The sequence below is a fragment of the Excalfactoria chinensis genome, chromosome Z (genome assembly GCF_039878825.1).
Source record: "Excalfactoria chinensis isolate bCotChi1 chromosome Z, bCotChi1.hap2, whole genome shotgun sequence".
In the NCBI taxonomy this organism is placed as follows: Eukaryota; Metazoa; Chordata; class Aves; order Galliformes; family Phasianidae; genus Excalfactoria; species Excalfactoria chinensis.
Genome location: NC_092857.1, coordinates 4,275,908 through 4,291,391, shown reverse-complemented (window position 1 = coordinate 4,291,391; position 15,484 = coordinate 4,275,908). Strand labels below are relative to the sequence as shown.

At 43.5% G+C, this 15,484-nt stretch overlaps 1 protein-coding gene across 1 annotated transcript in view; it reads right to left on the bottom strand.

The window, feature by feature from the left end:
• LOC140263881 (rho GTPase-activating protein 32-like) overlaps nt 1–15,484 on the bottom strand; it is a 79,451-nt gene that overhangs the window by 58,248 nt on the left and 5,719 nt on the right. Inside the window, exons 6-10 of the mRNA XM_072359194.1 lie at nt 15,047–15,129; nt 14,577–14,684; nt 14,048–14,209; nt 12,725–12,870; nt 12,237–12,481 (exon numbers count right to left, since the gene is read on the bottom strand). Of these exons, the coding sequence (XP_072215295.1) occupies nt 12,237–12,481; nt 12,725–12,870; nt 14,048–14,209; nt 14,577–14,684; nt 15,047–15,129 (744 nt within the window). The remainder of the gene's footprint in view (nt 1–12,236; nt 12,482–12,724; nt 12,871–14,047; nt 14,210–14,576; nt 14,685–15,046; nt 15,130–15,484) is intronic.

Genomic DNA, 15,484 nt, shown 5'->3' with positions numbered 1-15,484 from the left:
CAGACCACTGCAGAAGGCGATAATGCTTGTGTCTGGTAAACAGAGGCACCACCAACCCCTGCTGGCTTATCTGTGGGCCAGGAATGTCACAAAAGCTGGTTTTAAGATGCTTGTTTAGACATTCAGTGTTTGTTCGGGATATCCTCTAACTTCAAAGAAGAAGAAAAAAACAACCCCACCGAAATGGGGGATAAAAGGCCCTTGCTAAACTGGGGATTTTGGGGAGACAATTTTTGGAGACGATCTGGGAGACGATCTCTGGAGACGAACTCCCAAAGGTGGCTTTGACGGAGAATTCCCTGAGGGGAAACCTCTTCGGAAGGCCGGCTTGCTGCAGTGCTTCCTGACTTTCTCCCATCCCCCGCGGTGATCAGACGAGTTCCTGAAATCTACGGACCTACTGTGTACCTCGCTGGACCCACGGTGGTGACTATCTCTTTTGCTCTCCACAGACTCCTTGCTTATTTTTCCTACTTTTCCTATCGCCCACCTTCCCTTCCCCATCTCCCTAAAACGGCTAGGACTTTAATAAACTGGTTGGACCAACGTTTGAACCGTTGCTTCTTAATCTCACGCCGGGTATATACACATATCAAAGAACCTTGCCTCTCTCCTGCAAATTGGAGCGAGACAAACCCAAACCCATAATTTAATAGAAAAATACACACTTCAGAAGTCTTCCGCTCCACAATCTTCAAGTTTCAGATGCTCAACAGAAACTTCTTTGATTGCATAAGAGCCAGGGCTGTGATTTCCTTTCCTTGTCCTAGGCAGCTAAAGTTGAGTTGAGAACAAAACAGACATCAGTCACATGTTCAACTTATTCTAGCATCACCCATAAGATATATATATATATACATGTATATATAAAATATTTTTTTCCCTATATTATATATATATACATATAATTCAAGTAACGGTAACCTGTCTAAGTTAATCCACACTATTATAGTTTTTTATAGTACAAGAAATAACTTTTAGGAAATATATTACTGATAGGATATGCTGTTATATATGTAAATGTATAAGAAATAACATCCTAACAAATGATGCTCTGCACCATGAGGAAGCAGAACTGAAAGATTATTTTCATCTACAAAATTAACTTTACAGAAGACTTTCATACGTTAATCATTTCTCAGTTGTGGCAAACTAGGTTGTAATACATCATAAGTGGAAAACATAAGGCAGTAATATATCATAGCAGCACGACAATCAGACTAAAATGATAATTCATTTCATCATCACTAGCTCCATGTACATGAGTTAGTCAACTTGTATTCTAGCATAATCACTGAACAGAAACAAGCATTTTTAGATCAACCTTAGATATCCATTTTGTAGTGAGATGATTCTCACACTGAAGTGCTTATTTCTCTCCACTAAACATAAAGACAGCCTTTGACTTGGAAGAATAGCTTGGAAGCAAATGTCAATGCTGTTATCGTTACTTACATGAAACCCAGTGTAGATGTGTGGCAAATGCTTGCTGTCTACTCTGAGCCCTGTTTGAAGCTTTTGCTCTTTACCTTTCTTTTTTTATTGTTTGTTTTTGTTGTTGTTTTGTTTGTTTATTTTATTTTACTTCAGATGTTTATATTTGTTCTTCAGTAAATATATGGCAAATAACTATTTATTACTCCTTATCCACTTCAGAGCAAAATGGTTTCTGAAATCATCTTTACCGCCAATCTCTTTCACACCTTCACTATCCTACATGTGGAGTCCGATGAAGATTTTTCAGATAATTCATGTGGACAAAGCAGATATACAGTATTTTGTGTGGAGGGCAGAATAACATAAATGAAAAAAGGGAAGAACTAGCACCACAGATACGTAAGGGAAGAGAGGAGAGATTTCATAAATCTTTCTCTCAGGTTTATTAAACAAATTTAATATCAGTATAATGTATCCTCTTGTGACTTTCAAAGTTGCTAGATCATGAGATAACACCATGCACAATGAAAATGTTATTAGCTGAACTCACATACCTGGTCAAACACATGTAGTCCTGTTGTCCCTGTTGCACAGGCAAACAGAGGCAGCACTTGCCCAATATTTCTAAATGTCTAACCTCTTTGTAGACAATAACCTAATACAAGCAATGCTACAACTCATATAAAATAAAGGCACATTCTGAAGCTATGTGAAATGATGTATAAATCAACTGAAATATCAATTGAGACTACATATTTAAGATTCAATTAACTGAGTAAGACCTGCTGTACTAGTGGCATTCTGTACTTTGTTGGCCACAACATTAAGAGATAAATTAATATATTCATTGTGTTAATAAAAAAACTCTTCTATTTAAAATATATGTGTCAATGTACCTGTTGTTTAAAAATATCTTGTAGATCCATGTTATGAAGGTAGGCTAGTGAGATTGTGGGGATGACTCTCAGAACATTCCCTCAGATTCAGGATCTTTTTGTAATATGCCAAATTGTGACTAGTACTTTGAAATTTTCACTTCATTGTTTACACTCCTGGCAGATATTTATTCACATATCAGCTCTTTTTGATCATGACTTTCCTCATTTATTCTTGTTTAACTGGTAAGTATCACCCCACCTCCAATCTTAACTACTGTAAATAGACCTCAAGTCCTGGAACTGATCTTGCACTAGCAAGTGAAGAGAAAGTAAAGGCTGCATTTGTCTATCCCTGTTCCATTTAGCAATATTATTGTGTAGTTCCCTACGTCACCATAAGTTAGTGTTGTTATTGTTACCTTCAAGGTAACACTGCAAGTTTTGTGCTCAAAGGATATTCTCCTTTTCTTCTTTTGTCCTTCTAGGACTGTAATGAAGAAAAATGGAAGTGACCTTACATTGTGGGACACTCCTTATAGTATCTTAATACAAATTTCATTACACTGGAAGTCTTGCAGGGTATTCATTAGAATATCCATAAAGCTTTTGTAGAGGGCTTAATGGCTAAAACAAGCTATTGAAATTAGCCAATCATTCTATAATTGAACTCCCTATGAATCTTTTACTGCAGTAAGGTGAAGAAAGTTGCCTGAGGTACTGGATGTGTGCTCTAGTGCTTGGTTATGAGTAAAATAAATAAATTAAACTGATAAAAGTCTTTTGTAATAATTCATAATTGTTCTTTGGTGTGTTCTGGACAGTCTTGAACCTTGAAGTTCAACTCATAATGGACTTTAAACTGGTATATTTTCATTCCTTTTGGAGATTTTCATTGAGTCATTTTACCAAATCAACCCTCCCATGCCATGGAAAATTAAAAAAAACCAAACAAACACATACTAAAACAGTCTCTTTCTCAAAGAACTTACAGCTAAATCCAATAGAGAACACCAGTTCTTTTAAAATTATGTGCTTGAATGACTACATTTTATATCCTTGATTCCCAAAAGGAAATTCAAGCTAAGTATCTCATTTTCAGTTTTGTAACACGCAGAGGGATAATTAGGTATCTCAGAAAAGTGATCTAGGAAAACCTAAATGCTTAGCAGAAATCTGTCTTAAATTTGCCAGTGAATATTTCTCAAATTGCTTACCTCCCCTAAAGCACAGCATCTTCACAAGACAAGAAGTTCAGTGTTGTTTTGTTTGTTTGTTTGTTTGTTGTTTTTGTTTTTTGGTGGTTTTTCTTTTTTTTTCTTTTTCTCTTTTTTTTCAGGTTAATACGCACAATGAATGGAATGAAAACTCTTTGAAGGTGTCTATCTCTTCTCATTGCCTACAGTAAGCCTAGACAACCATTAAATCACATATCATTTGGATTACGCCTACTTTAGCAAGTAGTGAAAATCAAAAGGAGTGGATTTGCTGAGAAGCTGGCATCCATAGCCTATGAGGTCTAAGCTTACTTTTCACTGTAGGTCAGCTCAACTACAGAACAAGGGAATGACAGTCCACTTGTGGTTGTAGTATGCTGGATCTACTAAAGGAGCATGTTCTAAAAAGTAGATTAATCTGAGGGAAATTGGTATTACAAGCTCCAGAACTTGAACAAAAGCATTGCAAAATGAGAAGAAAAAAAGAATTTATTTGAGAAATGCATTCCTCATCAAAATCAAAACAAACAAAAAAATCTCAAATGTAAATACATTCTTTAATAAGGCTATAAATAAATTTTATCCATATATTCATAGCTATTGTTGATTTCAAGGGACTGCATATTATGATGTGAGTGCTCTCTTCTAGACCTCCTCTTCCAAATTCAAATCTTCATTGTAAAATTAGTCAGTTTAAATAGGTTTCTAAAAGGCAAAATAGCAACACAACTGGTTTATTTTCACATAAATTGGTTCATGTTTATATATACATACACATACATAACTCTAATTGTACACATTGATATTTTTAAGGAACAGGTTTTGTAAAATGCATATAATATATATTTACATATAACCATAATGAAGATGAAAGAAGAAAAAGGGTATCTCCAAAGAGTTGAAAATGTTTCAGGCAGACAGTATTTTGTATATTCAGGCAGTGGAAGAGTCAGAGTTCTGCCTAGCACAATGTTTTTCTCCCTTATTGTTTTTGTCCTGAGAAAAAAATGAGAGGCTCTCTCCCTGGCTCCTCAGCCACTGGTAGCACCGGATGCACCCAGCATTTCTTAGAGACTCTGGAGGCCATCACAATGTCATTGACATGAGGCTTACTATGGGGATGCAGAAGGAAAAGGTTTGCCCAACTGATCATACACAGTAGAGATAGGTGTACTGACTTTCCAAGGGATACAGATAGAAAAAAAAAAACAAACAACATATTTCTTGTTACCACAAAGCACCTTTTCCAGAATACTGGGTGAATATTTAACAACTCATTAGAACATCACAATTGGAGAAGAACATCAATATCCAAACATGTATATTCAAGTTTGGCAGCTTTGACTGAAGTTGCTGTGAGTCTAGTCAGTAGATAGCTTGGCCTAGTTAATTAGTAAAGTCTTTTATAGTGTCTTGTCAGTCCTTGGCAATCACGAACGTCTGGATGTAGGCTAAGATGCAGCACTGTGTGAAGGAGTGCTGAAATATATATATATATCTTACATCAAAGGTGAAATTATAATTAGTCAGAAATTTATTTCAAGTAGCAGTAACATCAGAACAGATTGTGTATGGTATTCTGTAATTTTTATATGCTTTTAATTATTATTAAATTACTAACAGGTTTTGTTCACTCCAAAGGCATTTGGCTAGAATTGAGCTCTTTTCTTTTTTTTTCTTTTCCATTTTTTCCCCTACTTGTTCTAATCTAGATCCAGTTCCAACTGCTAACGCATCAATGTCAGAAACTGCAGTCAAGCACAGCCTGTCCCAAAATCCCAACCTATATAAACACGATGGCTCATTAATAACTTAAAAAGGATGATGACACTGATACTATTTATAGGGTTCTTCCAGCCAAGACTGCCAAAGTTAAGGAAATTAACATGGAAAAATTGTCAACTGCTAAACATTAGTGTTTATCAACAAATCAATCAAACTTCAACTACTGTAAACTGTGCTTTTAGCTAAATAAAATATATCCACAATGGCATTATTGAATGCCTTGTCTTGCTACTCTTGTGCCCTTGTATCTGTTTCAATGAGAGACAAAGAAAGAAAAAAAGAACGAGACAGAAACTCCTACGCTCCCCTTTCCCCTTCCCTCTCCTACTCCCCTGACACCTGCCAAACCTCCCACAACTGCTGAGCTCTCGAAAGTTACAGTTCATCGTGAAACATGAGTGACAAATCAGAACTGCTGAACAAAACTCTCATGAAGTCAATTAAGTGTTAATTAGCTCTGACTGAGGGCACATGAGTCTCCAGCAAGCTGAATAAATGTCAAGGTGACGAGGTTGTGTACTAACTACTGGGTTTACATGCATGGAAAGCTTGTGATTTAAAGAGTTCTTTTTTCCCCTTCCTTCTTCCTTGCCTCCTGTTTCCCTTTGATATCAGAAAGAGACAGAACGTTATGATCAGAATCAAAATAAAAAATCTCACAGCCATATTTGCTGCAAATTTTTGGGTAGTCCTGCTGATGGGGAAGTGACACTGTCATGCAAGAAGGCTGTGGAGGGAAACAACAGAAAGAAACTGTGACATGGGGGGTGGGGGAAGGCTGGAATAAGGGAGAAACAGAGAAAGGGATAGAAAGTAATTAGGAAAGTGTGAGCACCAAAACTATCTCTGACCTAATTCTATTGCTTGTTGGATTTTCTAATCTGAATGAAATGAATAAAATTAACAGTAACTAATAAAATAAATAAAATACTATACATGTCTATGTGATATTAAGGATAATTTGATTAATCTCTTCAAGGAATTTTGCCTGTTGAGTCTTAAGAAGACATAGGTAGCAATTTAAAAACAAACAAAAACTTAGTTGAAAACTACTGTGGTCTGTAAGAGATCCATCTAGGGGAAATAAGATGACAGTATATCTGCTCCCATGACATGGATACTACGTGTAATAGTATTATTTTTACTAGCACAAATGTTGTTTGGGGTCCAAAGGTCTCAGTGAAAATCAGGGCCATAGTCTGATAGACGCTATTAAGAAATAATAATTAAAATAAATTATTAAACAACAACAACAACAACAAACAAACAAAAAAAAACCCCCAAAAAACAAAAAACAAAACAAAACAAAAAAAACCACAAAAAACAAAGCAAACAACCAAAAAAAAAAAAACAAACACAACACTATTCCTTCATGCTAGTATTTTACAATCTGTAGCCCTGATAATTAACTCACAGTAGGTCATTTTCAACATGAAGTTCATTATATGACTGAGGTTTCAAACAGATGAGACAGAAGAAGGGTGTGAGGAAGGAAACAGTATTACCACATTTTGTGGGTTCCCACAAACATAAGTACTTTGCCCAAGGTTGCTATATTGCTACATTGTTATTGAAAAAATACAGGAATTAAGGCTCAAATTCAAAAGTCCAGACAGTTGCTTCCATTGCAATGGTGATCCCACTGGGGAGATTTCTGAAGAGAGATAATGATAGCCCAGTTTGGGTGGCAGACATGAAACTTTCAGTCATGACTGGGGTGGCATAGTTACCAAATGAAAGAAAAATGAAGTTATGGGCACATTTTTGAAGGATAAGGAGTGAACTGATGGATTTTTGTTATTGATAATTAGGGAGACAAAAGAGAGGAGCTTAGACCTGCACCCAGCTTGAACATTCACTGAATAATCTTGCCTGTCATGTACCTTAGAGATGATTTAACATTGGAGAAGATACTTTAAGATCCTTGCCAAAATCTTTTCCTTCTAGCTGACACACTTAAGAAAATTATAAATCATTTTCTGTAGTAAAAGTTTGACATCATCAGAAGAAAAGTGGTCTCAGTAGAGGGGAAAAATATTCAACCATCAGGCTAGGTGAATTTTTCTTTAGTCTTGCCCATGCAAGAAATAGGTTCTAGTGTTTCTGATGAAGGTCTCAATTTTATAAAAGGATTGTTTTGACTTTTTAATCTGGATTCTTTTCACAGGAGCTCATAGAATCAAAGAGTGGCCTGGATTGAAAAGGACTGCAGTGATCATGTAGTTTCAAACCCCCTGCTATGTGCAGGGTCGCCAACCACCAGACCAGGCTGCCCAGAGCCACATCCAGCCTGGCCTTGAATGCCTGCAGGGATGGGGCATCCACAGCCTCCTTGGGCAACATGTTCCAGTGTGTCACCACCCTCTGAGTGAAATATTTCCTCTGAATATCTAACCTAAACCTCCCCTGTCTTAGTTTAAAACTATTAACCCTTGTCTTATCACTATCCACCCTTGTAAACAGCTGTCTGTCCAGCTGGCTCATGTTCAGCTTCTCATCTAACAGGACACCCAAGTTCTTCTTCACAGGGCTGCTCTCACTGGGTCCTTTACCTAGTCTGTATAAACACATGGCACTGCCCCAGTCCATATGCCGCACCCTGCACTTGGTCATTAGGTTTACAAGGGCCCACTTCTCCAGCCTGTTCAGGTCCCTCTGGATGGCTTTCCTTCCCTCCAATGTATCGACTGCACCACTCAGTTTGGTGTCATCACAAGTTTGCTGAGGGTGCACTCCATGCCACCATCTGTGTCACTGATGAAGATGCTGAAGAGCATCAGTCCCAAGACTGACACCTGAGGGACATCGCTTGTGACTGGCTTCCACCGTGACAGAGAACCACTGATCACAACCCTTTGGCTGCAACCAGCCAACCAATTCTTAATCCACCAACCTGTCCAACCTTCAAATACATTTGTCCCCAGTTTAGAGAGAATGGTGTGGTGAAGGACCACATCAAAAGCTTTGCAGATGTCCAGACCGATGGCATTTGTTGCCTTCCCCTTGTCCACTGAAGCCATCACTCCACCTTAGAAGGCTACCAGATGGGTAAGGCACAATCTGCCCTTGGTGAAGCCATGCTGACTGTCTCAAATCACCTCTTTGTCTCATATGTTCCTTAAAATAGCTTCTAGGGGAATCAGCTGCATGGTCTTCCCCGACACAGAGGTGAGGATTGCTGGCCTACAGTTCCCCAGGTTGTCCTTTCTCCCTTTCTTAAAATGGGAGTAATATTTCCCTTTTTCCAGTCACTGGGGATTTCACCAGACAGCCATGGTTTGTCAAATATGATGGAGAGCAGATCAGCAACCACAGCAGCTATCTCTCTCAGCATGGATATCAGCCAGGTCCATGGACTTACATACTCTGGATTTCATGAGGAGGTCTTGGACTTGTTCCACTGTTGCAGTTGGACAGAATCTGCTTTTCTCACCCAGACGTAGAGCTTCAGGATTCTAGCAGACATGGGGAGAAGCCTCAGATTCAGCTGCAGGTCCTTGCTCAGCCATGCCAGTGTGAAGGACAGAACTGTTTTTCTTTTGTTGTCTCAAAGCTTGCTTCATGAGGCTTTTCTGATGATAAGACTCTGACTGGTGACTGCTGGCTATCTAGGAGGGTGAATGGTGGTTGTTATTGTGCCATCTCTGCTTACGATTACAAAGATAAGCAGAAATAGGACAAGCAGTCTTTTTCAGGGGTGCTGCTTGAAGGAGCTGACCACTGCAGAAGGCGATAATGCTTGTGTCTGGCAACAGAGGCACCCCTCCTTGCTGGCTTATCTGTGGGCCAGGAATGTCAGAAAAGCTGGTTTTAAACCATTTTACAAAGAGTGTTTGCCTTCAGAAGATGCTTGTTTAGACGTTCAGTGTTTGTTCAAGATTCGTTCCCAAAAATGCTGAGCTGTAATCCTCAAAGAAAAAAACAACCCCACCGAAATGGGAGATAAAAGGCCCTCACTAAACTGGGGACTTTGGAGACAAACTCCCAAAGACACCTTTGACGGAGAATTCCCTGAGGGGAAAACCTCTTCAGAGGAACCCCTGAGGCCGGCTTGCTGCGGAGCTTCCTGGCTTTCTCCCATCCCCCGTGGCAATCAGTCGAGTACCTGAGATCAATGGACCAGTGGCGTACCTCGCTGGACCCACGGTGGTGACTATATCTCTTTTACTCTCTACAGACTCCTTGCTTATATTTCCTACTTTTCCTATCGCCCACCTTCCCTTCCCCATCTCCCTAAAAAGGCTAGGACTTTAATAAACTGGTTGGACCAACACTTTAAACCATTGCTCCTTAATCTCACACCAGGTATAAACATACCAAAGAACCTTGCCTCCCTCCTACAAATTGGAGCGAGACATTCATGCATATGCTAAGAAGCAAGTAGAGGCTCCTTGCGGGTTGTTTCTGCTTTTGTAGCATTTGTGTGCTGTAGCTGAGCAAAAGGTTCTGCTGCTTGATTCTTCTTCTGCAAGAGCCGCCTACCGGTAAATGACTTTGGGGATGGAGGATGTGACAGAAAGCATTTGTCTCCACGACAGCGTAGTTACACTTGGTCTAGAGAGTGAGGGAGGCAGGCAGTACTGCCTGACGTTGGTCAGGGTGAGCTCCTCCTGCAGCAGCGTGATGATGGCAGGGCTGGAGACAATCTGCAGGGCCAGCTTGTAGGTGGGAGCTGGGAATGGACACGGCAGGAGGACAGAGGTGTTAGGGAGCAGCCAAGGCAGCGAAGAGCATCAGGGGCCCTGAAAAGCATCACAAAGCCACAGACAGGAAGCTTGGGGTTTTCATGAGCAGCATCCAGGATGCTAGAGACTATTTGCTCCCCTACAAAACGGTAACAGAGCTCTCGCTGATGCAAGCTGAGCTGCCTTGCTGTTTCTTGCATTCATCCCGGTCAATGTGAATGAAGACTCGGAACACAGTCAAGGTGTTGTCTGAGCACCAGAGTGCCTTTATTCAGCCAGAGAAAGGAGGATGGGAGAGGTCCGGGGAAAGATAGGATTCATCCTCTGTTGTTGAGGAGAGAGTGGCTCAGAGCTCGTGTTGCTGCCTGGTCTCTGGAACTGGAGGCCTGACTGCAAGTCCCCCTCCAAGAGGCTCGGCTTCTCCTCAGTGACACTGCCTTGGTCCTGCTTGGAGGTGCCGCTGTCGGGGCACTCGGGCTGTCTTTGGGCTGGGCTGCAGTACAAAGGCACCGCACAGGTCACCCATAGAGAATTTCATATGGGCTTCATCCTTCCTTGGTTGGGGTTTACTTCGAATTCTCACAAGTGCCAGAGGCAGTGCTTGCAACCATGGAATCCCAGCCTCTTGGCCAACTTTTAGTATTTGCAGCTTAGATAAATGGTTCCTCTTTTCCACCTGGCCACCTGACTGTGGCCTGTAAGTTGTATGCAACTGCCAGTTGATTCCCAATAAAGTACTGATTTGTTGAACCACTTTAGTAATAAAATGGGGGCCTCAATCTGAAGAGATTGTTCCTGGCACCCAGAACCTTGGAATTATTTCCTGTCACAAAACTTTTGTTTCTTCCCTGCCCTGGTTAGTCCAGCACGGGTATGCCTCAGGCCATCCTGAAAAGGCATCTGTTAAAACTAACATGTATCTGTACCCCCCTTTTCTTGGGAGCTCTGAGAAATCTACCTTCCATTATTGTCCTGGATAATTTCTCTCCCTGTTTGCCCTAACTGAACTTTGTGGCCTGTGTTAGGATTATTTGGTAAACAAACTTCACCTTGCTGGGTCACTTGCCTAATGGCAGTATACAAATTTCGGGTGACCACTGGTTGAACAAGATATTTATGTAATGCTTCTGCTCCCCAGTGAGTTTTCCTATCTTCAGTCACCACAGCCCATCATATGGCTGCTGTAATAATTACTTTCCCTAGTGGTGGAAAGGTCCATCCTTCCTCTTTTACCTGCCCTTCCAAATCGTTTATCAAGTTCCAATACTCTTTTGAGTGCTTTGGCTCACCATCCACCTGCATGTTACCATCTGGAATCAAGGAAGCCTCCACCACCTCACCCTCTGCCGCTCGCTTTGCTTCTCTGTCAGCCAGCGCATTTCCCATTCCTTCAGCACTGTCTCCCCTTTGGTGGCATCAACAGTGCATTTTAGCAACCTTCTCCAGCTGTTGGACTGCCTCCAGGAGTCTGACTATTTCTTCAGTGTGTTTAAGACCTGTCCCTTGGCTTGACAACAGTCCTCTTTCTTTCCATATTGCTCCATGTGCATGAACAGCACTAAAGGCATATTTTGAATCAGTCCATATCTTTATCTTCCCATGTCGAACAAAGCTGCTCCTGTCTGCGTACCAGATGTCTTCCGCATCCTCCAGTGGTTCTTCTTTCAAGTCTCTGCGACTGGAATATACTGCTTCCATAGTCTCTAAACAGTCGTGAGACACAGGTTCTCCTTTTAATTGCACTAAGAAAGGCAGCTGGATTTACAATATTTGTTACTGTTATTTCTTCATCATCTTGCTCCACTAGAATGGCTTTATACTTCAAAAATCTCTGAGGGGAAAGCCAATGTCCCCCTTTCACCTCCAACACTGTAGAGACCATGTGGGATATCAGTGTAGTTATCCTCTGCCCCATTGTCCTAATGCTGGGGTCTTCATTAACTCCTGTTTCAGCTGCACTCAACCGGGCCACAGTCCAGGCAGGTGACTGTGGTTTCTTGCTGGCTCACGTCAGTCCCTTCAGCAGAGCAGGGAGAGATGAGTGCCTGAACAACGACAACCTCCTTCTCTCCATCTCTGCTGTCACACGGAAGGCTTTCATTTGAATTGCAGCCTGACTCCATGTCCCCCTCCAAGAGGCTCGGCTTCTCCTCAGCGACACTGCCTTGGTCCTGCTTGGAGGTGTCGCTGTTGGGGCATTCGGGCTGTGTTTGGGCTGGGCTGCACTGCAGAGGCACCGGGCCACAGTCCAGGCTGGTGACGGTGCTTTCTGTCAGGCTCGGGGAAGCCCTTTCAGGAGAGCTGGGAGAAATGAATGCTTCAACAACGGTCACCTCCTTCTCTCCGTCGCTGCTGTCACATGCAAGGCTGATATTGGACGTGCAGCGACTTGGGCTTCCCATGAGCTGTCCATTGATGGAAGCACTCTCTGAGCCACCAGCACTTGACCCGGCTCTTCTGGCCTCACAAGGGCTCGATTCACCTAGGAAGCAGTGGATACACAGGGGTTAGTGTCAAACTCTCTCTGCCCCTAAAGGCAAAGGCTTGGTGCTGCCTGTCAAGTAGGCTTCAAACAGCTTGAGAGGCTCCTTTGGGAAAACAGGGGTCAGCTGAAGATGTCAGGAACGGGCTTGAATGCCGGAAGCAGGTACAAGCCCACTGAAAGCATCAATTCTAACTGCGTTGCTGACAAGCAGTGTTTTGAAAGCTGGATTTGCACCCTTACCTGCCAGGACCACGAGTTCTGCTTGTGAGGGCTCCTTTGCACTGCGCTGAAGTTGGCGTTTGCCCACAGAAGGTGGTCTGCGCAGGCAGAAGCAAGAACACCAGCTGACAGATGGTGATTCCTCCCTCTTTCTGGGAGAACTTGGTCTGGAGAGAAAACAGAGCATGCTGTCAGTCGTGGTGCAGGGTGAGGGAAGAGTTGCACCGAGCCCTTGCCAATAGTTGCCCGTTCCTGGCATTGCCTGCTTTCTGCTGAAACGCAGCTTGGAAACACGCTCTGTTTCAAACAGCAGAGGACGCTTCCATTCCTACAGCTCAGCCCTCAAGCCCTGCTGGCTACATTCCTCTCAACCATGTCAAGCAAGATGCAGAGCATGTGAGCAAAGGCTCCACAGCCGGACAGGACAGGAGCTGACAGGCGTTAACTGCTTTATGAGGAACTGTGCAGCCATAAGGGAGGCTCAAAAGCATCTCTGACTCTTACGTTAACAGCTCCTCGGCCTCAGCTCACTGCCATCTTTAATTTCTAGTGCCAGCAAGACTCACCAACAGCTCTGCCTAGAGTTGTGTTAGTTGAATCCTTGGCGATATAATGGACAAAAAGTAAACCAAGAAAGCCCACCTGACCTAAGATGATAGGGGCTGGAAAGGGAAATCCTCTTTACCTTTGAGATGGAAAATCAAGGACTGTGTGGAATCTCCCTGGTACGGCTGCGGGGTCTTCCTCCACTTCGATGTCGCTGCTTTGTGCCACAGCAGGAGAGCTGCTCTGGCCTCTTCTCAGAGCCTGCGCCTCCTGCAGGGTGAGCAGCTTTGTGGCAGGAGGAGACTCCCGCACAGACTCGGGCCCAGGTACAGAACTGTGCCCTGCAAGGGAAAACCGCAGGTAAGAGGGAGGATCAGAAAGCAGCAGCACAGCCATCCCAGTTCTGCATTCTTCTCAGACTTGCTTATCTGAGCCACTGGAAGAAGAGGAGCTCAGAGTAACTGGATGCTCAGAGGTATGCTCGTGGCAAAGGACACAGTCATCATTAAGAGCTGCGCACTGTAGCAAAACAGGCATTAAAAAAAAAAGCCCTAGAAAACGGATCTGGGAACTCAGAAAGCTTTGCTGCCACACTTCAATCATGCTTCACCCCCACTCAAAACATCCTAAAGGCAGGGATGGTTTTCTCCATGTAAAGTCTGGCCTCGGACATTCTCGGGATCCAGCAACAGGGTGCCATATTCTCATCTAAGCCCAGAAGCCTCCTGTCCCATCTAGAGTCAAAGCATATTTGAATGATCTTGTAGAGGGCCTGGACTGGATCAAGATCAAGCTAACGGAGGAAGACGCTCACCTGCTCCCTCTCCCACAGCTGACATGGATTTGGTGTGGAAGAGGACGTCTGTGTTGCCGATCAGGAATTCCACCACTGCTGCCTGCGTCTGCACTTCCAAGCAGGCAGCTCCTCCGCTGATGCAGGCAGACTGGCTCTGCTGGGATCTGAAGAAAAGGCAGATTTTACAAGTCGTTCCTCCAAGACTGTTTCCACAGGTCTGAAGTTTTGCAGCCCAAAGCAGTCCAGCTGGGCTCTGGAGACTTCCGCAGTGGGCAAGCAGCAATGCCACTGACAAAATTCTCCTGGATGATCAAGGACACAGCAGACCCAGCTCAACAGGAGAGCAGAAACTGCCATCTAGAAATTGGGCCCCTGGGCCTGGGGGAGAGCAGTCCAGGCTCCCCCTCTGCTGCCAGCCACTTCTGACAGCTTTTACAGGAGAAGAGCACACTAGAGGAAGAAGAAGGGAGGACTGCTTTCTTTCTGGAGAGCAGAACTAAGCGTTGTGCTTCAACAGAAAAAGAAGTTTACCTTAAGAGGTTTGGAGCCCACACGATTGCTAAATTCTTAGCGTCCATATTGGTGACCGAGCTGCTCCCAGCAAGAGACGCCAGATGCCTCATCAGGTATTCCAGAGTCCTGGAAAACAAGAGGGGCGGATGTTCAGCACCAAAAAGCAAACCGTGCTGCAGTGCACAAAACAAACCTCACTTCATGCTAGTTGATGGCATTGCTACCGTCCCTGAATAGGAAGTAGATAAAACGTTCCCAGTGCCACCATGCTGCAGCACCAAGCCCTGCAAAGCACAGTCGCAGCCATCGGCTGCACCAACCGTGCCCCCGTGCCAAGGAACCGACCCAGTCCATTGACCCGATGCAGCCTTCAGCCGCTTCAGCGTGCAGACGCATGATGTTGCAGGTGTCAGGCAACACCTGGAATCACATCATCGCCCTCTGAAAGGCAGCAGGGCTGAGCTCAGCAGACCGAGCGCAGCACTGACCTGTAGTGAGGAGCGGGCAGCTGCTGGATGGCCTCCTTCATCCTGAGCAACCGCTCCTCCTCCGTAGCAGCACGAGCAGCGTCCTGGAAAAAGGCAGGAAGGCATTCAGACACCAGTCAGCCTAGAGAGCTGCCACAGCTTTGCGAACCGTGGGGACAGCGCGCTGGTGCTCAGCACCTGTAAGAGGCCATGCTTTTTACATTACTGTCTCAAAGTTTGCTGAAATGGACAAGTTCAGGCAAATCCTGGCCAAGGTTCCAGGACTGCCTTTGTACGTGCTCCAGGACGCTGCTGCTTCCAGGAGGTGACTATTCCCCGCTTTAACGTAATTCTTGCTCTTTTCTACCTTTTTCTATCGCCTACTTTCCCTTCCCCATCACCCTAATTTTGGCATTCACCGCTCTCCCTTCCCCATCCTCTCAATTGTCTATTATTTCT